Source organism: Manis javanica, chromosome 7 (assembly GCF_040802235.1).
Source record: "Manis javanica isolate MJ-LG chromosome 7, MJ_LKY, whole genome shotgun sequence".
Classification (NCBI taxonomy): domain Eukaryota; kingdom Metazoa; phylum Chordata; class Mammalia; order Pholidota; family Manidae; genus Manis; species Manis javanica.
The window spans coordinates 65,916,355-65,940,675 of record NC_133162.1 but is presented as its reverse complement, the minus strand read 5'-3'; the positions used below and the strand labels follow the sequence as shown (position 1 = coordinate 65,940,675).

General features: G+C 40.5%; 1 protein-coding gene across 1 annotated transcript in view; it reads right to left on the bottom strand.

Moving 5' to 3' along the window:
- LIPK (lipase family member K) overlaps positions 1-24,321 on the bottom strand; it is a 75,214-nt gene that overhangs the window by 16,471 nt on the left and 34,422 nt on the right. Inside the window, 6 exon segments of the mRNA XM_073241082.1 lie at positions 9,212-9,348; positions 10,381-10,490; positions 11,788-11,839; positions 11,842-11,985; positions 13,934-14,048; positions 16,037-16,152. Coding sequence (XP_073097183.1) covers positions 9,212-9,348; positions 10,381-10,490; positions 11,788-11,839; positions 11,842-11,985; positions 13,934-14,048; positions 16,037-16,152 — 674 coding nt within the window.

Here is a 24,321-nt window from a genome sequence, read left to right as displayed (position 1 = left end):
CTCCACATCGCCTGTTATCAGAGAAATGCAAATTAAAACCAAAATTAGATATCACCTCACACCAGTAAGGATCGCCATCATTGAAAAGACAAACAACAACAAATGTTGGCAAGGTTGTGGAGAAAGAGGAACCCTCCTACACTGGGAATGTAAACTAGTTCAACCATTGTGGAAAGCAGTATGGAGGTTCCTCAGAATGCACAAAATAGAAATACCATTTGACCCAGGGATTCCACTTCTAGGAATTTACCCTATGAATGCAGCACTCTAGTTTGAAAAAGACAGATGCACCCCTATGTTAATCGCTGCACTATTTACAATAGCCAAGATATGGAAGCAACCTAAATGTTCATCAGTAGATGAATGTATAAAGAAGATGTGGTACATATACACAATGGAATATTACTCAGCCATAAGAAAAAAACAGATCCTACCATTTACAACAACATGAATGGAGCTAGAGGGTATTATGCTCAGTGAAATAAGCCAGGTGGGGAAAGACAAGTACCAAATGATTTCACTCATATGTGGAGTATAAGAACAAAGGAAAACTGAAGAAACGAAACAGCAGCAGAATCACAGAACCCAAGAATGGACTAATAGTTACCAAAGGGAAAGGGACTGTGGGGAATGGATGGGAAGGGAGGGACAAGGGCGGGGAAAAAGAAAGGGGGCATTACAATTAGCATGCATAGTGCAGTGGGCGGGGGGCACTGGGAGGGCTGTGCAACACAGAGAAGACAAGTAGTGATTCTATAGCATCTTACTACGCTGATGGACAGTGACTGTGAAAGGGTATGTGGGGGGGACTTGGTGAAGTGGGGAGCCTAGTAAACATAATGTTCTTCATGTAATTGTAGATTAATGATACCAAAATTTAAAAAATCATTGGTAAGATCAATGTCAAGGAGATTTTCTTCTAGTAGTATTAAGATTTCAGGTCTTTAATCTGTTTCAAGTTAATTTTATGAGTGGTATAACATAGGGGTCCAATGTTACTGTTGTGCATGTCACTATCCAGTCATCCCAATACCATTTATCAAAGAGACAATCCTTTGCCCTTTTGTGTATTTATAGCCCTCTTGTCAAAGACTAAATCATAAACAGGGAACTATTTCTGGTCTCTATACTGTTTTGATGACTATTTTGTAATATAGTTTGCAATCAGCGGTATGATGCTTCCTCGTTTTCTTCTTTCTCAAGATTGGTTTGGCTATTCGGGGTTTGCAGTGGTTCCATACAAATTTTAGGATAGTTTTCTTTCTATTTCTGTGAAAAATGCCATTCTATACCTTCCTTATTGAGAGATTTTATCATGAAAGAAAGTTTAACTTTGTCAAATGCATTTTCTGTATCGATTGAGATGATCACTGGAGTTCTAGCCTTCCTTCTATTAATATGGTGTATCATATCCATTTATTTGTATATGTTGAACCATTCCTGCATTTTAGAGATAAATTCCACTTGATCACTTGATCAGTGTATGATCCTTTTAATGTACTGCTGAATTTGGTTTGGTAGCATTTTCTGGACGATTTTTGCATCTATGTTCATCAAGAGCATTGGCCTTTAATTTTCTTTTCTATTAGTGTCCTTGCCTGACTGGTGTCAGGGTAATGCTGGCCTTGTAAAATGAGATTAAAAGTGCTCCTTTCACATCAATTGTTTGGAGGAGATTGAGAAAGATTGTCATTAACTTTTTGTCTGGTAGAATTCAGTAGTGAAGTCTTCTGGTCCTAGGATTTTATTTGTTGGGAGATTGTTGATAATTGATTCAATGTCTCTGGTCATTATTGTTCTCTACAGATTTTCTCCTCATAACTCAGACTAGGTAAATTGTGTATTTCTAGGAATTTATACAATTCTTGTACATCATCTAATTTGTTCATGTATAATTGTTCACAGTAGTCTCTTATGATGCTCTGTATCTCTATAGTATCATTTGTAACGATTTCTCTTTCATTTATAATTTTATTTGTTTGAACCAGCTTTTTTTTTCTCTTTGTCTAGTTAAAGTTTTGTCCATTTTGTTTATCTTGTCAAAAAATCCAGCTCAGTTTCATTGAACTTTCTTGTCTTTCTAGTCTCTAACTTATTTATTCCCTTCAGTCTGCCCACTTTGGAGTTAGTTTGTTCTTCTTTTTTGAAATTCCTTGAAGTGTAAGGTTAGGTTGTTTATTTGAGATCTTTCCTTTTTATTTATTTTTCCAAAATTTTTAATTGAAGTATAGTTGATTTTTAATCTTATATTCATTTCAAGTATACAACACAGTAGTTCAACAGTTACCTGTGTTATTAAATCCTTATCACACACTAGTGCAGTTACTATCTGTCAACATAGGAAGACATTACAGAATCACTAACTGTATTCTCCATGCTGTACTACCACCCTGTGACCAACTTACATTATGACTGGGAATTTCTGGGCCCCTTTATTTCCCTCTCCTCCCCACCCTAAACCCTCCCCTATGATAACTACCAGTCATTTCTCAGTGTCTGTGAGCCTACAACTATTTTGCTTATTTTGTTTTGTTTTTAGATTCTAAAAATAAATGAAATCATATAGTACCTGTCTTTCTCTGACTAGCTCATTTCACATAGCATAATACTCTCTAGGTCTACATGCTGTTCCTAATGGCAAGAGTACCTCTTTTTTATGTCTGAATAATATTCCATAGTATATATGTACCACATCTTCTTTATCCATTCATCTACTGATGGACATGTCAGTTGCTTCCATATCATAGTTATAGTAAATAATGCAGCAATAATCATAGGGGTGCATATATTTTTTTGAATCAGGATTTTGTTTACTTTGACTAAATTCCTAAAAGTGGAATTAGTGAGTCAAATGGTATTTCTATTTTAGTTTTTTGAGGAACCTCCATACTGCTTTCCACAACAGTTGCATCAATTTACATTCTCACCAACAGTGTAGGAGGGTTCCCATCTTTCCACAACCTCACCAACACTTGTTACTTGTCTCTTGTCTTTTGGACACACATTCTAACTGATGTGAAGTGATACCTCATTATGGTTTTGATTTGCATTTCCCTGATGATTGATTAGTGATGTGGAACATCGTATCATGTGCCTGTTCACCCTCTATATTTGTTCTTTGGAGAAATGTCTGTTCAGGTCCTCAGCCCATTTTTTAATTGGGTTATTTGTTTTTTTGGTGTTGAAGCATATGAGCTCTTTATATATTTTGGATGTTAACCCTTTATGGGATAAATTGTTTATGAATAGATTCTCCCAAAATGCAGATTGCCTTTTATTCTGCTGATGGTGTCCTTGCTGTACAGAAGCTTTTTAGTTTGATGTCATCCCATTTGTTCATTTTTTATTTTGTTTCCCTGGCCTGAGGAGATGTGTCCAGGAGAAAATTGCTCATAATTATGTTCAAGAGATTTTTGCCTACATTTTCTTCTAAGACTTTTATGGTTTCACAACTTATATTCAGGTCTTTGACCCATTTTGAGTTTACTTTTGTGTATGGCATTAGACAGTAATCCAGTTTAATTCTCTTACATGTATCTATCCATGATAGATCTTTTTTTCACCTCCTTGGTTAGATTTATTCCTACGTATTTAATTCTTTTCAGTGTAATTGTAAATGGAATTGTTTTCCTGATTTCTCTTTCTACTAGTTCGTCGTTAGTATATAGGAATGCAACAGATTTCTGTGTATTAATTTTGTATTCTGCAACTTTTGCTGAATTCAGTTATTAGCTGTAATAGGTTTTTGTGGATTTTTTAGGCTTTTCTATGTATGATGTCATGTCATCTGCAAATAGTAACAGTTTAATTGTTTCCTTACCAATTTGGATGCCTTTTATCTCTTTGTGTTGTCTGATTGCCATGGCTAGAACCCCCAGTACTATGTTGAATAAAAATGGTGAGAATGGCCATCTTTGTCTTGTTCATGATCTTAGAGGAAAAGTTTTCAGGTTTTTGCTATTAAGTATGATGTTGTAGGTGTGTCATATACGGATTTTATTATGTTGAGATACATACCCTCTATACCCATTTTGTTAAGAGTTTTTATCATGAATGGATGTTGAATTTTGTCAAATGCTTTTTTGGCATCTATTGAGATGATCATGTGATTTTTATCATTTTTGTTGATGTGATGTGTGATATTGATTGATTTACAAATATTGTTCCCACCTTGCATCCCTGGAATAAATCCTACTTGGTCAATAATGGATGATCTTTTTGATGTGTCTTTGATTTGGTTTGCTAATATTTTTTTGAGGATTTTTGCATCTATATCATGAGGTATATTGGTGTATAATATTCTTTTTTTTGAAGTGTCTTTGTCTGCTTTTGGTGATAGAGTGATGTTGGTCTCATAGAATGAGTTTGGAAATATTTCCTCCTCTTCCACTTTTTAGAATACTTTAATAAGAATGGATATTAGTTCTTCTTTAAATGTTTGATAATATTCAGCTGTGAAGCGATCTGGTCTTGAGATTTTGTCTGTTGGTAGCTTTTTGATTAACAGTTCAATATCATTACTGGTAATTGGTCTGTTCAGATTTTCTGTTTATTCCTGGGTCAGTCTTGGAAGGTTGTATTTTTCTAAGAATTTGTCCATTTCTTCTATGGTGTCCCATTAATTGGCATATATTTTTTCATAGTATTCTCTAATAATTCTTCATATTTCTATTGTGTCAATTGTAACTTTTCCTTTTTTTTCAGATTTTATCTGTTTCCCCTCTCTCTCTCTCTTTTTTTTTTTTTTTTTTTGTTAAGTCTGGCTAGGGGTTTGCCTATTTGGTTTATCTTCCCAAAGAACCAGCTCTATGGTTTTATTTTTCTCTATTTTATTTAATTTTGCTGTGATCTTTATTGTGTCCCTCCTTCTACTAGCTTTGGGTTTCATTTGTTTATTTTTAGTTTCTTTAGTTGTGAGTTTAGACTGTTTATTTGGGATCATTCTTGTTTCTTGACATTAGCTTGTATTGCTATGTACTTCCCTCTTAGACCCTCTTCTGTGGCATTTCACAGATTTTGGATTGTTCAATTTTTGTTTTCACTTGTCTATGTATTGCTTGATTTCTGTTTTAATTTGTTCATTGATCCATTGATTATTTAGGAGCATTGCTTAGCCTCCATGTGTTTGTGGGTTATTTTATTTTTCATAATGTAATGAATTTCTAGTTTCATACTATTTTGATTTTAAAAGATGTTTGATACAATTTCAATCTTTTTAAATTTAGTAAGGCTTTTTTTGTGTCCCAACATGTGATATATTCTGGAGATGTGTACTTAGGAAAAATGTATCCTGCTGCTTTTGAGTGGAATATTCTGCATATATCTCTGAAGCCCATCTGATCTAATTTGCTGCTCAGTGACAGGGTTTCCTCATTTATTTTCTGTGTGGGTGATCTATTGGCGCAATTGTGGTGTCAAAGTCTAATATGATTGTACTGCAATCTCTTTCTCCCTTTAGTTTTGTTAGCATTTATTTTACATATTTAAGTGCTTCTATGTTGGATACATAGATATTTGTTATATTTTCTTGTTGGACTGATCCCTTTATTATTACATAATTTCATTCTTTGTCTCTTGTTACTTTTTTTGTGTTGAAGTCTGATATAAGTTCTTTTATCTGAGATAAGTACTGATATTCTTGTTTTATTCTCACTTTCATTTGAATGAAATATCTTTTTCCATCCCTTCACATTCAGTCTGTGTATGTCTTTAGGTATGAAATGAGTTTATTGTAGGCAGCATATAGATGGGTCTTCTTTCTTTATCAATTCTGCCACCCCATGTCTTTTGGTTGGTGCATCAGTCCATTTACATTTAAAGTATTTATTGATAATTATGCACTTATTGTCATTTTGTTAATTGTTTCATGTTGGGTTTTATAGATCCCCTCTGTTCCTTTCTTCCTGTCTTACACTCTTCTCTTGTTATTGATGGTCCTTTAGTGTTGTGATTGGATTTCTTTTTCTTTTAATTTAAGTTTTTGTGTATTTATAGGCTTTAGGTCTGTGGTTTCCATAAGGCTCATAGTTTCCTAAATATATAGCAGTCTGTATAAGTTGATGGACACTCTATTTGAACACAGTCTAAAAGTACTATTTTTTTATTCTTCTCACTTTATATATTAGATATTATAATATACTTTTTTTGTGTACTCCTTGACTGATTTTGTGTACAGTTGATTTTACTATTTTGCTCTTGACTGATTTTCTGTACAGTTGATTTTACTATTTTGCTTTTAAACTTCATAATAGGTTAGTAAGAAATTGGGCAACTACCTCTACTGTGGGTTTGTTCTCACTGATGAAAGATATTTAGATTTAAGAACATTTCCATCTACAGAAGCCATTTAACTTATCCTGTAAGGCTAGTTTAGTGGTAGTGAATTCTTTGCACTTTCATTTATCTGGGAAACATTTAATCTCTCCCATTTTGAATGATAACCTTGCTGGGTAGAGGATTCTTGGTTGAAGGTCCTTCTGTTTCAATACATTAAATATTTCATGTCACTCCCTATTGACCTGTAAAGTTTCTGCTGATAGCCTTATGGGGTTTTCCTTATAGGTAACTGCCTTTCTCTTGCTACTTTTAAAATTCTCCCTATCTTTAATCTTTGCTATTTTAATTACTATATGTCTTGGTGTTATTTTTCTGGAGTTCCTTTTGTTAGGGGCTCTCTGTACTTTTAGGACCTGGGTTCTATTCCTTCTCAGACTGGGGAAGTTTTCAGCAGTTATTTCTTCAAAGAGACTGTCTACTCCTTTGTCTCTCTCTTCTCTTTCTGATACCCTTATTATGCAAATCTTGTTTTATTTAGAGTTGTCACATGGCTCTGTTAGCATCCTCTCATTTTTTAAAATTCTTTTTTCTCTGTTTCTCAGCTTTGTTGTTTTCCTGTTCTCTAATTTCCATCTCATTAATCATCTCCTGTACTTGTAGTAATCTATTATTGATTCCCTCCATTGTATTTTTCATTGCAGTTACTATATTCTTCAGTTCTGAGTAGCTCTTTTTCAAATCTTCAATCTCTTGTTGAAGTTCTCACTGAAATAATCAATTCTTTCCCACAGGTCAGTGAGCAATTTTATGTCTGTTACTTTGAGATCTTTATCAAGAAGATTGGTGATCTCCATTTCATTTGGCTCTCTTTCTGGTGTCTTATCTTATTCTTTTATTTGGAATATATTTCTCTCCCTCCTCATTTTGTCTGGATTTCTGTGTTTCTTCCTTGGTATCAAGTAGATCAGCTATGCCTCCTTGTTTAGCAGGTAATGGCTTTATCAAGAAGGCATCCTTTGGTGTTCAGAAGCTCAAGACTCTTTGCTGTCCGTGGGCTGTGGGTGGGGCTACCAGTCTGCCTGTCTGCCAGCAGTGGCTAATCTCTGTCAGCAGAGGCTGACAGCTTGCCTCTGTGTGCCTTTAATGTGATGTGAGGCATTTCTGCTGCAATTCATGGTTGGCAGGGCCATGCTGTGCTTGCTGGGAAGCAAAGGCAGCCACTGCTGGGCCGGCAGTATTGGCAGTGTGGGTGCACAGGGGAGCTCGACATGGGGCTGAACTGTTAGCTAGGAGGAAGGAATGTTTGGAGCTGGGCCCTGCAGGGCTGGGAAGCTGGGAAAGCTTCCCCCACCTCTGATAGGCAGCAAAGTCTGACCACTGCTGGGCCAAGCTGGCTGGATGGGTAGGAGTGCCTTGGGACTGAGTCCCCAGCAAGGGGGATGGAGCACTTGGGGCTGGCTTTCCTGAGCACCTGACAAGTTGGGCTGAGGGAAGGCTGGGGAAGCATCATCCACCTGCCCTTTCTCCTCCAGAGAGAGCTCCTTTTGACTCCCTGCCCCTCTGGTACACTTTCTGCTTCTGGTAAGTCTTTCAAACTGCAACTTCTATGTTGGGTCTCAGACCAACAGAGCATGCCTGTCCTCCACAAGTGGCAAGAGTCTCAGTCTCCCAGAGTGCTCCAACTCTTTCTGGTGTCTAGACTCATTAATCATCAAAGCCAAGTGCAATGTGGACTACTGTTTGCAGAGCAGATCTCTGGGCCAGGTGTGCAGGATTCTTGCATGCTTATCCCCTCCCTGCTCTGTTCCTGTCCCTCCTGATTGTGGGCTGGAATTGGGGAAAGGCCTAGGTCCCAACTGATCATGGCTCTGCCACTTTACCCTTCTGTATGTGGTCTTCTCTTCTTTATCAGGTATATATAGATGGTCTGTTCTGCAGTCTTCAGGTAATTTTCAGGGTTAGTTAAATTCACTGTAGTTGCTTCTTTGATGGGAGGAGGTTTCTGTCTTGCCTTCCACTATCTTTTCCCCAAGATTTCCAAATTTCTTAACTTGGTATTCAAGTCTTTTCAAAATCTACTTCTACATTTCCAATACTATTTCCCATACTCTTCTTCACAAATTTAAATTTCCAATAAAGCGAGTTACATGTGTTTTCCCATGGCTTGAATTTCATCACTTCAATGTTGCTCATGTTTCCTTCTTGGTTTGAAAAGTCTTTCTGCACTGCCCTGTATACTGAAATCTTGTCCTTGAGCCACAGTCTTATCCAATAAGACTCCTGTGATTATAACAATGAAAGCATTTTCATTTTTCTCTCAGTTTGCCTTGCAATTTTTTTTTCTGTATCTTCATGATGCTGGAATTTCTATTAGGAAGTAATTGATCACACATGGTAGCTCATCTGCTGTAGTTAAAGATCTTTTAGGACAATCTTTTAAAAATAGAAGTCTGATCAAACCATTTATTTGCTTAACATTTTTCATTGGTTTCCCATCATCAACAGAACAAAACATAAACTATTTAACATGACATAATTCTTTCCATTAGTTATCTCCTACTCTCCCCTTAGTTGAGTCTCCCACCCTTCTCACATGCACCCTATTTTTCAGTCAAACCAGTTGACTGAAAAAGTATCTGTATAGACATAGTTGTTTCCTGATGCTATGCTTTTGAAATACTAGCTCCTAGATATATTTATGGAATTAAATTGAACTATACTATACCACAGGCATGTCAAAATATATGAAATGCTGAAGAATGAGTGAGCTCCCTGTTGGCAACTGTACATCATCAGTAAACCTACATGGATACCTTGAACACCTATTACAGTCTCAGAAATTTGTAAAATGTAATTTGTCTCAGGTTCTCTTGAAATCAGTTGAAATAGATCTAGTTTTAGTTACTACAGATTGAACTTTGGAGAAGTCACATACCTTGACTATTCTTCTGGAAAGAGCTGTTAATTTTTTCAAAGGACTTTGGGTATATTTCACTGTGATGATTGGAGCCAATGCAAAAAATATCTTAATTCTTTTAGCCAGCTCTGGAATTGTGGAGAATGCTATGAAAGCTGAAAGAGAAGACATTGCTAATTTATATATTTAAAATGAGTCTTAATTAATTTTGAGCAATAGAATAATTAGTCACATTAAAAAAGCAGCAAATAAAAAACAACTCAAGGTAAGTACCATTTGTAGGGAAGGATTTTTAAGTTCCTCAAGGATGGAATTGGTTAGCTGACTCATAATAAAGTGAGTTTCTTACTTCTGGTGAATGCAATCTATTTATAGGGAGTGATGTAGAAAAGGATCAAACTTCCACTGTGGGACATGTAGGTTAAACCTTAAAGGACATTCTAGCTTGACCAGTCTTTGGTATCAGACAAAACTAGGCTCTAATTTTGATTTCACATTCACTGGCTGAGTGATGAAGACTCAGGCAAATCACCTCCCTTGTGTAAGTCTTAGTTTCCTCAAATCTGTAAATATGGGAAATAGAACTCTTCTAGGATGATGCTTTTGAAGGTTAAATGATGTTTATGTAAAAGTTAAAGCATTATTTGGCACAATCACCATTAAAAAGTATTTCTAAATTTAGCCATTTGTTAAAATAGGGATGATAATGGTCTCAAATGTTCATAGTTCCCAATGAGAGAATGTATATAAGGTACATTGTCCATACAGGCATATGGAGACCTAATTTACACCAGGAACTTGTTTAGGATTAAGGCACAGAGAAGAAACAGCTGTTGGAAATGCTGTTCGTGGTCTTGAAGCTGGTAGCTTAGTGGGAAGGAGTGGAGGGTATGAAGTCCTCATGGCACCGTCAGCATGACCCCTTCCACCTCTACCCCTCCCTAGTGCCTCCTGGACAATTCTCTTTCCTTCAGCCTTAGATATCAATCTCCAGATTCAATTCTGGGGGAAAAAATCCCTATTATCACCCTCATTTTATTTTCTCCTCAGAAACCCACGAGAGGAAATGATTTCCCATCTCAGGTCCTCAAGTTAGAGGCTGAGCGTAGGGAGGAAACCCTGACCCATTTCACAAATATAGAAAAAGAATCTCTGACACTCTCAGATCACACCTGCCCCATACACACTGATCGTGGTCCCTTGGGAGTGGCCCACATAGTAGAGTTGCTCCTGTCCAGTTTTCTCTACAATAAAATCTATCGTGGCTGGAAGGTCTTATTTAGCCATCTCATCCATACTGCCAAAGAAAAAGAACAAAAAAATTGGAATACACATCTCTTTGTTAGGCCTGAAATATTTAAACACATTCATTGTGGACGTAGATACTTTGCTTTTGTTAACTGTAAGACTAGAGTCAACATATGATACTATGCAACTGTGCAACTCTTGAGAGTGGTTGGTCACCTTGATTGCAAGAATGACATTACTAATTAACCAAAACTGGAAGGATCTGACTTGCAAAAGCCTACAAAGATTTTTCCTCTAAGGTACTTATGTTCACTTAATTTGAAAACAGATTTACCAAGCTCCTTTGCAAAGAGTAATTACCCGGAATGCTTATTTAAAAAACAGAATAAAGCAAACAGGTTTGTGAACATCAGCCCGGACAGTCTGAGTCAGAATTTCCAGGGAAGAGGCCTGGTAATTTACCTCAGGTGCTTCTTTTCCTGTGTGCTGTTGGGAAAACACTCACTTAGGGCGTCATCGTGTTATTTGCAATAGTGCAATTACATTGTGCAATTAGGAAATGCCAGATGGCTTCCAGGAGTAAGGCAGGAATGAGGCCAAGGAGCAAATGGCTTTAGTGACCTTCAAGGCGTGGTTCTTAGCTCGCATATAAGTGCAGGGCTTTGCCCATGTGAGCAAGGGGGTGTGGCTTCTAGAGCAGACATCACTGTAGGGGCTGCTGTTGGCAACAGTCTGATCATTAGTCATTTTGTGCTCATGCTTTCTCCTTACTTCCCCAGGATGTGACTCCAAGGACAAGTTTCAGCACTACCAGCCTGTGGAGGACAGAGTTCCTTCACTACTCAGTGGATAAACATTTGAATGTCATTTCTGCACAAGCTCAAGTCTTACTTGGCTTATCATGAATGTCTGGTACCCAGAATTTTCAACCGGAATCTTGTTTCTGGTCCCATTTCTCAAATCAGTTTCATTCTTCCTCTTTAGTAAGGGTACTATGCAAACTTCCTTTGGGGTGTACATTGATAGTGATAGTTGGAATTAGTCTTTCTAAAGTTGACATCTGCATTTTGAATTTTTTTACATATATGTTTTGTATACCCATACACACATATACATATCCCTGACACCACCCAACAAGTGCAGTTTTTAAAACAAACATCAGTGCAATAATAAGGGCATTTCCTTAGAGACTGTGCACACAGCCTGGTGAGAGGAAGAAATGCTCGTTTCCTTCTTGTTCAAATATTCCAGTGGGTGCATTTGAACAGAAAAGGCAAAAACAAAGGACGTTCATCTGTATATATGAGCTAAGTACACACTTTACTCATGAGTAGGTATCCCCTTACCTGAAGGCCCAGTATTCTGGCGATTCAGGTCAAAATTTCAAGTGTTTTCTGGCCAGGTGTTTCCCCGGCTGTTCCCCATCCACACATCATAACCACTATCTGCCAGAAGGAAGGCCAGGCTATTGTTGGGCAGGTTGCAAATCCAGTTACTGGCAGATGCAATTAAACCATGTTGCAAATACACAACAGGTTTTGGAGCTGCAAAATACAGGCAACAAAGATTTTGTATCTGAACTTCCACAGTGTCTGCAAAAAATTCTCTTTCCTGACTGCCTAGAAGAGACGTTAAGAGGTGAAATTTAGCACAACGCAAACCTGGCTTCTAGTCCTTTTTGAACTACTTATGTGGGCAAATTATTCATCTTCTCTATGTCTTGGTTTTCTCTTCGTAAAATTTGGATTATATGAAATACAGTGTGTTGTTCCGTACATGAAGTCAGATTGTCCTGGTTCAAAATCTATTCTGCTATGTATTAATCCCTCTGTGCCTCAGTTAATTTTATCTGTATAATGGGTAATAACAATAAATTCTACCTCATGGTGTGGTCATAAGAATTAAATTAGAATTAAATTCCTTAAAAGACTCACTAGCATGATAAATATTTGCTCTATTATTATTACCCATTTAATAACATTTTATTCATCAAGAAACATCTGATTATAAAATAAATTTTTCTTAAAATAATAGCAAAAACAGTAAAAATGGCATTTGTTGCATGTTTCCTGAATGTGAAGTACTATGCTAGATTTTACACATGCTGCTTAATTTAATTTGCACTGTCCAAAAGCAAAATGCAAGGTTTTAAGGAAAATGTTATGCAATGTAAAGTTCTTGATTTGATACAAAAGTCTTATTCTCTATGTATAATTAGAACAATTTGACTAAGAAAGAGAAAGGAGAAAAAAGAAAATGGGAAAGTGTTGTTGAAAACACAGAGAGAGAAAGTGACTAGGATTTTCCTGCCTTTTATAAAATGGTTTGTGATGCTGTGTGGGAACCCCAGGACTCTTCCTCAGGTCACTTCTTGGGCTCAACCAGCTTCCTGAGATTGGTAGGCTAGGCTGGATTCTCAGAGAGCCCTCAGGCATCTTGAAGCAAGGAATTAAATCCGTGAGAAAACAGAAAGAAGAGGTGTTACTAATTCTGCTAAATTATTGCTAAAGAGCGGTCATAGATCTGAGCCCTCAGGCTGCTTCTCATGTACAGCCAGCTTTCCATTTTATACATTTTGACAACTACCTGGCAGAACTGATAAGGTAAAAATCTGGGGAAAAGTTCTCATGAATATTTAAAAAAGGTAATGGAGTTGTATTGGGAGATGGTTCCTTCTATAAAATCAATAATATCTCTCTGTTTTTAAAAATCTACATTTTCTCTTTAAATAATAATGAATCCCTCTGATATTAGGGAATTTTGTTATACAACACTCCAAAGAATAGAAGGGACTAAAAAATGAGAGAAGAAAGTGAACAGTTCTTGCCAAGTGGATCCCTCTTTTCTCTGTGGATATCAACCAGTATTGTAGGGAGCTAGAAATGACTCTTTAATTAAGTTTAAGTATTGAACTAATAGGGTCAGATTAATTTTTTTTTAAAAAAGCTTCGGTGACTTGGTTGGAGAACTAATCACAATGAAGTAATGCCAGTTATAAAGCTATTGTGGTGGCTGAAGCAAAAGATGATGATGGCCAAGTCTAGACTTGAATGATAATGAAGCTGAGAAAAGTTTTCAGGTCGCAGCAAAATTTGGAAAGCAAAATTGGTGTCTATTGGTGATTGGCTAGATAGAGGAGGAGAGGGAGAAGAAAGTACCAAAATGATTCTTAGGTTTCTGGTTTTTAAGCCTGGAAAGTGATATCTCTAGAGTAAGACCAAGTTTTTTGTTTTTGTTTTGTTTTTCTTTTTGTGTGCGTGGGTGTGTTCTTTGGAGGGAGAAAAAAGTCATGGAGAAAAGAAAACACTAGATGAAGAGTGTGTGAAAATGCTTTAAAAATTACAAAGGGTTATCCAAATGCAATGGAGTAGAAGAGATGGAGGTGAGAAGTTTCCTCCTTTAGTGGAGGAACAAAAGCTGCCCTGCTGCTGTCAGCATATCTCAGAATCTCTGCATTAGGCATTATTCGTTTCATAGCACAATAAATCCTACCTGTTCTGGAACATCTTCTTCCAGAAGGAATCCTGTAAATTCTGAGGATATAACCATCTGTTGTGATAACATCATACTCTTCACAAGGATAACCCCTGTAGGAAATAATCTGGCTCTGAAAAGAGGACAGGAAAATATACACCTTCACAATGGAATCTCTTGACTTTTATGCATACATTGCAACGTAGTACTTTGAGTCACAACTTGCAGCTTGTCTGTGTGTTGGGACAAAACATAGCAGGAAAATCAGGATAACCCAAGGAGCGTATTAAAGGCATGGTAAGGCAGGGTGGGGTGACCGCACATCCTGGTTTGCTTGGCCTGTTATTATTAATGAATTCTAGTTCACTCTCAAAATGTTTGACAAAAAGTATCTGGTCATCTAATGAGGGAAACTTCAGGGGATTGTACAGTACCTTTGGCTAGTGACAGGTGAGCTGTTAACCACCTTAGGCCTGAAGGGAGATGGGGGCAAGGGGTCACCAGACCCAGAATGAGAAAGTCAGGTAGGGAGGGCCACCCTGAAAGGGGCTGTGCTCATAGCAGAGGGAGACAGCCTGCCTTAGCTGACCTCATGGAGGGAGCCAGGGCAATAAACTGTCTGACAACTGAATTGTCTAATCACTCTCTTACCTCCTCTGGTCTCCTGTTCAAGATTTCCATTGATTGAACTGACCTGAAAACTAATGGTCAAGGCTGCTTGCTGATCTTGTTCTTACAAGTCAGCTTCTTGGGCAAAGAGAAAAGTATAAAGAAAATAGAGTAGATTTGGAGGGATAAAGAGAAGATATCCCAGCTATGGATATACAAGGAAGAGGGGAGCTACTGTTTATCAGTTATCTTCTGCATAGAGGATGGTTTATATTCCTTGGTTATTAATCATTACAACAGGCCTTTGAGATAGAATTACATCTATTTTACAGTTGAGAAAACTGAGTGTCAAAAAGATTAATAATCTGTCTGAGGTTACTAGGAAGAGATAAAGACAAAAGCCAAAGTAAGTTTAACTCCAAAACATGCCTTTGCCATAAGATTATGCCTTTACCCAGGCCAGGAACACAAGAGGTATGTATACATTATGGAGCTACATAAAGCAGTGGTTATGAGCCCAGACTCTAGAGACAAACTGTATGGCATTGAATTCCTTTCTTTTTAGCAGTGTAATTTTGGGCAAGTTACTTAGCCCTTTTGGGTCTCATTTCCTTCAACTGTAAGGTAAAGATAATAATTATATTTTCACAAATTTGTTGTGATGATACATTAAATATCTAGATCAGTGCCTGGGACAAAGTACATTTATAAATTTCTATTCTTCTTCTTATTATTATAAGATAATTAAGAGGCAAAAAGCATCCAGACCAGATAGGAAGAGGAGGTGTGTGAAAGTGAAAAAAAGGGAAATATGGATTTGGGGGCATATATTTATGGACTGTGAGTTCAACAATGTGGCAGGAGGCTAGGGGTATCTGCTGGATACTTTGGAGAAAAGAACAAGAAGAAACACTAATTTAAACTTTGACAGCCGCATTCCTCCTAAAGTTTTAATGCAAACTTTGGTGTGGGCAAGGGCATCGATGGTGCACAATATATACAGGAATTTGGAGCATCCCATTGGGATAAAGCCTATAGTAGATACTTACCACTTGTCTTTTTTTTTTTTTTTTTTTGACTAGCACTGTGCCAGCCCATTCTATTCCATCCACTTTTGGTATGAGTTCCTGCATGTTAAGATATTTCTGGTTATAAGCAACCAAAATCAATTCTGGCTTATTAACCCCCCAAGAGTACACTGATGTAGCTCACAAATCAAAGAAATTGTTTTAGAAACAGCCTCAAGAAGAACTTGGGATCCTCTCCAGAGATCATCAGTATGAACTCATGAAACTTCTCCTTAGGAAATGACCATCAGATGGTCGCTCAAACCACCAGGAAGGGGAATATTACTGCCCCAACTTGGGTGTTTCAACTCTTAGATTAAGTTAGTCATGCCAAAGAACAGAGGAGGAAGCACCCAGAAAACTAGACAGGCTCACTAATTATATCTAAAATGAGGGCAAATTAATAATTCCTTATCTATATTTTTTTCCTTAATGAATGACTTACAATATTCATATAAGCTTCAGGATTTGTGGTGCTTCCTTTCTTCTGATAACCATATATAGGTCCAAGAAGTAGTATCCAGCATGCTGCTACCAAAAGCTGCCACATTTGGGGTCTTCCTGGGAAAGGAAATAGGAATATATTTGTCATCAAAAAGAATTCTAAAAGTGAAATTTGGTGTAACCTTTCTACAACACTACTGTGGGAGGGAATAGAAACATGCTTCTAGCCTGTGATTTAACAAGTAATATACTTAATTATTTAGGATTCATACCATGAAAAATCTGAAATGGTGACTTTTAAGAAAGAATGAATGAGAGGAAAGGAAAGAAAGAGAAGGGAAAGAAAAAAAGAAAGGAGGGAGGGAAAGAAGAAAGAAACCAACATCAATCAAGTTTCCAACATACAGCTGGACAAAAGAAGAGATTGTATAATTTGCAGAAAAAGAAATAGAATGGCCAATATATTAACCAAAGCACACTTAATATCTCTACTTATCAGACAAATTAGTAAATTTTTTTCTGATGGTGGGAGTAAGCATTGGCACCTTTCTGTAAAGAAATGTGTTAACATGTCTGGCAAATTCAAAAATATTCATATACTTCACTAAGTAATTCTATTTCCAGGAGACTTTTCAAAAGACAAATAGTATATATGTAAGTACAATTTATATATTATTCCTTATTGTATATCTTAATATTGTAAAATTTGCCAAAATAAGAGATTGGTAGAATACATTATGAGTGAGGAAGAATGGAATTATTCAGCTACCAAGTATCATGAAATTCCTATTATATAATAGGTAAGGTGTAGAGGAAAAAGGATGTAAATTATGTATATATTTTGAGCTTAATGATAGAACAAATTATAAAGAGAAAAAAAAGAATAAGCACCATAATTTAATTATGATTACATCTAGATGGTGAATTATATTTGGGTGATTGTTTTCTCATTTTTAAAAGATTTTCAGTAGTTGCTAAATTTTCTTTACCTAATATCACTTTATCATAAGAAATAAGTTGTTTTTCAAATAAAAAAATTGAAAATTGTGAAAATCATGGGGAAAAGATGATGTATAATATTCATTTGGCTTTGAAAGTATGTAAATTTAAAAACAAACAACAAACAAAACAACTGCAAACAGAACAGGGACATTTTGCAGGCAACCCCCCTGAAAGGAAAGGAGCGACACATAGCAGCAATTCACCGGAGAGTTCCGCTTTATTAGGGAAAGGTGCTGGGTTATATAGGAAGGGGCATGAATTGATTGAGGTGTCACTTCCTCGGGGCTGGTGGCTGTTGGCTAGGTGCTGGGATTGGGAGGGGGGCGAGAGGTGATTGGGCTTCAGGTGGCGCTGGCGGGAACTGAGGACCCCGAAGAGAAGCCGGAAGTTTGCCATCTTACTGGTGGGACCCTTCATTCCCCCCTTTCTCCTCTATGGGTTTGTGGACGTTGCTTTCTCTCTGGCTGCTTCCTGCTGAACAGGGGTGGAGAAGGGAGTGAGGGCTTGAGGATTGGGAGGAAAGGGTTGATAGGACTCCCCACAGTAAGGACGAGTAGATGTGGACTTCTTCACGTTTGGAAATCAATGGAGGTTCCCTGTAACTATAGGTTGAGGACCTGTTGATTCCAATGGTGCCAAGAGGATATGGGTGTCAGGAGCCAGGCGTCTGCGGCCATTGTTTCCAGGAACAGTTTCCAGTGGAGAGAGGGGTCCATCTCGGCGTGTGGTGAGGAGGTCACGTGAGGGTGAGGGATCTTCTGTGGCCAGAAGCTGGTAGTTCCTGAGTAAAAGCTGGTTGAAAGCTTGATTAGAGATTTTTCCGACTTGGGATTTGATGAACTTTATTATACAGGGTAAGAAGAGACAGGCGAGAAGAATGATTATTATGGGGCCTGCAATGGGCCAGAGTCAGGTGAGGAGGGGGTTTGTTAGTATTGAAGAGAATGGGTTGGAATTGGAAGCAGAGTGGAGACTGGAGGCAAAGTCGGTGAGTTTGGTAATGTCAGTTTCTACAATGCTGGATTCGTTAATGTAATAGCAGCACTCTTCCCAGAGGAAGACGCAGGTGCCGCCCTTCTCGGCTGTAAGCAGATCTAGGGCCCGCCGGTTTTGAAGGGTGACTTTAGCTAGCGAAGTGACCTGTCTTTGGAGAGAGGCTAGGGAATCGGCAGTGGATGTCAGGGCTCCCTCAAGTTTGGCATCGAGATCTCTAACTGCCCATAGAGAGTGACCCAATGCTTCTCCCGAAAACCCTGTCCCAATGGCTGAGGTGATCAAAGAGCTACTGACCATGATGGGAAGGAAAGCGGCTCTTTTTGTGCGCAAGGGCAAGGGAGGTTGGAGCTCAAGAAATTCTGCCCTGCTGTAAAGTGTAAACTGTGGGATTAGGGTGACAAGAATGCAGGGTGTATCGGAGTTGAGAGGCAGTGAGTTGAAAAGACAGCCATTACACCAAAAGAAGTGTCCTGGTTGCGTAAAAGTCTTAGAGCTGGAGGTAGGGGTGTAGATAGAGAGGCAGTGAAGTGCGCTGGAGGGGGGTGGAGCTGTAATGAAGAGTAGGAGAAATGGGAAGAGGGGTGGGGATAAGAAGATGAAGAGGCGCCGTCAAGAGTTGGGAATGTCTGCTATCTGATGCATGAAACGGTTGGAGGAGTAATACTGTGGGTACTGGAAGTTACCCCTGTAGTGAATGGCGCAAGACCAGTAGGGACATCTCCTGTAGGTGTCTGGCCATCGCCTGCAATAGGCTTGTTTTTGGTCATAGAGGAAGCAGAGGTAGGGAAAATAAGGGTAGCTGCTAGTGAACACTTCAGTGGAGGGAGGAAAGTGGAGGTATAAAGGCTCAGAGCAGCTTTTCAGAGGGCAGTCTGGTGTGGCAATGAGGGCAGTAACTTTTGTTTGATGCTGTGTGTAAGTCTGTCTGACTTTGAATCGCCATACAAAGGAGGCTGGGGTGGCGGGGAAGACAATAAGAATGAGGAAAAAAGCTAGAGCGCAGTAAAGGAGGAAAAAGTCATGATTCGGGTATGGATGGCAAAGGGGGTGAACGGGATTTTGGAGGAAAGAGGACAGTAAGGTCAGGAGTCTGGAGGGAGGGAGAGTCTGTGAACTTTTATAGGTTAAGAGATCTTTTAGGTGATGTGGGGACAGAACGGTAAGGGGCGCCCTGAATGTCAGTTTATGAGCTTCTTTCTGCAAGAGCTGTCTAGTGGCTAATGCTCGTAGGCAGTGGGCCCATCCCTGAACTGTGGGGTCTAATTGCTTGGAGAGATAAGCTACTGGGGCAAAGGATGGGCCATAATATTGGCTTAGGACTCCTAGAGCTTGACTGGACCTCTCATGAATGTATAATGAGAAGGGCTTCGACAAATCAGGAAGATGGAGAGCTGGGGCTTCTACAAGGGCTTGATGGAGCTTAATGAAGGACTTTCGGGGTGAGGAGGATAATGGTTTTTTAGGGGGGCTCTTGCTGAGGTCATATAGGGGTCTTGCTAACAGGGAGCAGGGAGAAGTTAGGGATCTATGCTCTAAAATATCTAGCTAGGCTTAGAAAGGAAAGGATTTCTGTCTTGGTTTTGGGAATGGGCAGGTCAGAGAGGAGCCATTTTCTGTCTAAGGTAATGGACTTTCTTTGTTGAGATAGAAGGAATCTGACGTAAGTGACAGAAGGGGAAGAGATTTGAGCTTTGACGGGGGATACTCAGTAACTTCTGGAAGCTAGAAGGTTAAGTAGGGAGGCAGTGTCAAGTTGAGACTGTTCCCACGAGAGACTGCAGAGTAGAAGATTGTCTATGTATTATAAGGTGGACTTGGAGTGATCATGATGAAACTGTTTGAGGTCCTGAGCTAGGACCTGTCTAAAAATATGGGGACTATCTCGGAAGCTTTGTGGCAAAACTGTCCAAGTGAGTTGTTTAGAATGTCTTGTGTATGGATCTGTCCAGGTGAAGATGAAAAAATCATGGGAGCAGGGGTCTAGAGGGATAGAAAAATGGTTCTTTGAGATCTAGGACTGAGAAGTGGGATGCTGAGGCAGGGATCTGCGATAAAAGGCTGTATGGATTTGGAACTAAGGGATGGATAGGGACAATGGCCATGTTGATGAGGTGAAGGTCTTAGACAAGGCGGAAAGATCCGTTGGTTTTTTTAACAGCTAATATGGGGGTATTAAATGGGGAGTGAGTGGGCCTGAGGTAATTTATGTTTAAGAGATCTTGAATGATGGGTTGGAGGCCTATGAGGGCTGAAGTGGTTAGGGGGTATTGGGCCTGACAGATATACTGAGAGGGGTCATGTAATTTGATAGAGGCAGGGGGACATAGGGCCATGGAGGGGCTTGTAATGTCCCAAACTTTGGGATTTACAGGGTGTATGAGGGTGGAACCGGAGCTTTCATTGGGTAGAGGGGGGTTGTCGGCTATGAGGGCCATCAGAAAGGGAGTACTGGGGGCTGTGGGAGTGGATATAGTTATGGAAACGTGGAGGAGGGAAAGGTTGTCTCATCCTAGTAAAGGGATGGGACACTGGGGCATAACTAGGAGGGAGTGGGAGAAAGGTATGGGACTGTCTAGGATTGTGCATAAAAGGGAGGGGGTTTAATGGGAAAATCTGTTTACCTCCTACCCCGACTATAGGAGTAATGGCTGGCGTGGTAGGGCCCCGGTATTCTCGCAAGACTGAGAAGGTGGCTCCTGTATCTAGGAGGAAGGAGATGGGGCGACTGTCTACTGTTAAAGTAACCCTGGGCTCCTGTTTGGTGATGGAAATGGTCGGGCGAGAAGCCCCCGGGCCCCGTCAATCTTCTTCTGCCAGCCCCACTACGGCGGGCTTAGGATGGGGGTTGTTCGTCCAGCCTCCCCTTCGGGTGGTTGGGCAATCAGACCCCCAGTGGCCCTTTTTGTGGCATCTGGGGCATGGGGTGGTAGGAGATCTGGGGGAGGGGCATGCCCTTGACCAATGTCCCTCTTTTCCACACTTGAAACAAGCTCCTGGGAGGGGCTTGTCTGTAGAGGGGCGCCCAGGTTGTGGTTTTATCAGCTGGGCCAACATCTGGAAATTGGCCTGATCAGCCTTTTGTTTACCGCGTTCTTTCTCCTCCTCCCACTTATGGAAGACTTTAAAGGCCACTGTTAGGATCTCAGTCTGTGGGGTAGCGGGGCCCTGTTCTAACTTTTTGAGTTTAGCTTTAATGTCGGGGTAGCCTTGAGCTAGGAAGTATGTCATAAGGACATGTCTTCCTTCAGGTGTTTCTGGGTCCAGGCTGGTATACTGTAATAGGGCTTGAGTGAGTCTGTCTAAGAACTCGGAGGGGATTTCGTCTCTCTTTTGAATTATGTCTTGGAGCTTTTGAAAATTGACTACTTTACAAGCTGCCTTTTTCAGACCTGCTATTAAGCAGGAGGCAAAAATATCTCGAGAGCTGAGACTCATGGGAGTGTTATAATCTCAGTGTGGGTCTTGTTCCGGGACAGCAGTGGGGCCAGGGGGATAGGTGGGGTCAGTCCTGTGGGTTTCGGTAGCGTGCGTTTGGGCGAAGTCCCAAACTCGTCTACGCTCTTCAGGGAGGAGGGTATTGGCCAGGAGCATGAAAATGGCATGATGTGTGAGGCTGTAAGACTGTAGGGTCCATTGAAGCTCCCTGATGTATGTCGTGGGATCAGTGGAAAAGGATCTTAGGCGTTTCTCTAATTGGGCTAAATCTCTTAAGGAGAAAGGGACGTGAACGCGCACGATGCCTTTGGATTCTGCTACCTCCCGGAGGGGGGCGATAATTTTGGGAGGCTCTCGGGACTGAGTCTGAGGGGGACTGAAGGGTTCTGGCTCAGTCTGTGGGGGAGTGATGCGGTCTAGCCGTGCCTAGTCGAGTAGGTCCTGAAGTGCAGAAGGGGGGCAAAGAAAATAAAGAAAGATAGAATCGGACCCACATGTCGCCAGCTAGCAGCTCAGCTGCTTACTTCTGCCGCTCTAGTTGGGCTTGAACTCATGACTCTGAATTAAGAGTCCCATGCTCTACTAACTGAGCTGCAGCAGGGCTCTAGTTAATTGCTTATGGAATGCATAAACAGAATGTTCTTTGTTCTCCATTCCTGCCACATCGCAAGTGGGGGAAGGGCATATTTAGAAGCAGGGGCAGTGTGTTTCTACACATCTTCAAGGTCTCCCTATTTTCAGAGTGAGGAGTCTTGGCAAGATATGTTTTTGTGGACAGATAACTTCTAAGGACTGCACCGGTTGTTCTCTAGCTTGTGCTTTCCCATGCTGTGTTCAGACATGGGGGAAGGTGCTTTCCCATTCTCCCTACAAACATGTGAGAAGACAAAGGCAGTCCCTAACAGGGGAGAAACAGGTGATGAGGGCAAAGACAGAGGAGGCTCCTGGGACCTAGTTAAAGGGGGGCTGAAAGGCTCAGGCTTAATCTGCAGGGAATGAAGGTGGAGGAAGTGAGATGGGGGAGGAGATGGTTGGGGAGGAAGGGAGAAGGGCTGTTGTAGGAGAAGAAGGGGAAGGGAGTGAATGGGAGGCTTCTGAGGGGGCGGCTTGCAGGCTAGGAGAACTTGGGAGGGGGCGGGAAGAGGAGGAGGCAGAAAGCTTCGATATAGGGAATCTCCTTCCATTTTTTCAGGCACTGGCAGTAGTTAAAAAGATTGCGAGTGATGTTAGGATCAAGAGTTCCCCCTGCGGGCCATTGGTTGTTATTGTCTAGGGGGTATGTCGGCCAATCTTGGGAGCAATATTTATGGAGAAGTCTTGGTTTTATATCAGGCATCAGGGAGAGGGTAGCCAGATGCTTAAGCAGGCATTCAAGAGGTGAACTTTCAGGGAGGGATGAGGAGGCTCCCATGGCTAAAGGACAGAGAAGGAGACAAACAGGGGAAGACGAACAGAGATCCTCGGACTGGAAGCAGACCACAAGGAGACAAAGGGCGTCCCCGATGATCCTTGGTGGTCTGAGGAAACTCGTATACGAGTCGGAATTTCTTAGGAAGTGTGGGTCGTCACCCAGACTTCCCTAAGAAGGCAGAGTGCCGGAGTCTCAAGGTACCTAGTGCTAGGCGTTTTCAGCGGACGGAGCAGAAGGAGGAGGGGGGGGAAGGGAGCGTTCTCATCCACAAAGGAGTCACCTCGTTTATGGCTGTTGGAGGGGGGTGCCTGAGAGTCGGCCGCAGCCGTGAAGGCCTGAGGCGGGGATTTATGACTGTCGGAGGAGGGGCCTGAGCGTCTGCCGCAGCCGTAAAGGCTTGAGGCGGGGATTTATGGCTGTTGGAGGAGGGGCCTGAGGGTCTGCTGCAGCCATGAAGGCCTGAGGCGAGGAGAGTTCCCTCCTTATCCCCGAGCATCAGGGCCTTGCCGGACAATCACGGTCAATGGCACTGCGATAGCTCTGGGAAGAGTGGCCCACCCCGGGAGGAAAACTTACCTAAAGGCCAGAGAGGAGTGGTGAGTGTGATGAGCCAGCGCCGGAAAAAGAGGACGAGGGCAAACTGCTGCTGGTGTCGGGGGGAAGACGGGGCCCAGTTGGGGTGTCCCGTCTCCCGGGTTTCGGCACCAATGAAAGGAAAGGAGCGACACATAACAGCAATTCACCGGAGAGTTCCACTTTATTAGGGAAAGGTGCTGGGTTATATAGGAAGGGGCATGAATTGATTGAGGTGTCACTTCCTTGGGGCTGGTGGCTGTTGGCTAGGTGCTGGGATTGCGAGGGGGACGAGAGGTGTTTGGGCTTCAGGTGGCGCCGGCAGGAACTGAGGACCCCGAAGAGAAGCCGGAAGTTCGCCATCTTACTGGTGGGGACCCTTCACCCCCCATGTCTCTTTTAAATGATCTTTAAATTGTATTAGAAAGCATACTGTCTCTACTAATTTGCTCTGTTTTCTTCTTAGTGTAAGTAATAAGTCTTGCCCTGTAGGAAATGGAAGGATTTTTCAGAGGCTGTCCTCTCTGTTTATAGAAAATTCCATGAATTCCTCTCTTGGATTTGTCAAAGTCTTAATGTCTATTGACTACATATACATACATATACTAATGTAATTAATATATAGTATAATTAATATGATTAATAATATGTGAATTACATAGTAAACATGTGATTGTGTATTAATATATTTATATATCATTGATTAAATATAGCTTAATTCTGGTGAATCTTGATGGTGGTGATAACATCATCAACAGCAATAATTATGATTACTATTACAACTACATACTGAGCACCTATTATGTGCCAAATAATGTGCCTGAGATACATGCCATCATTTTTTAAAAAATTTTCTTATTAAGGTATTA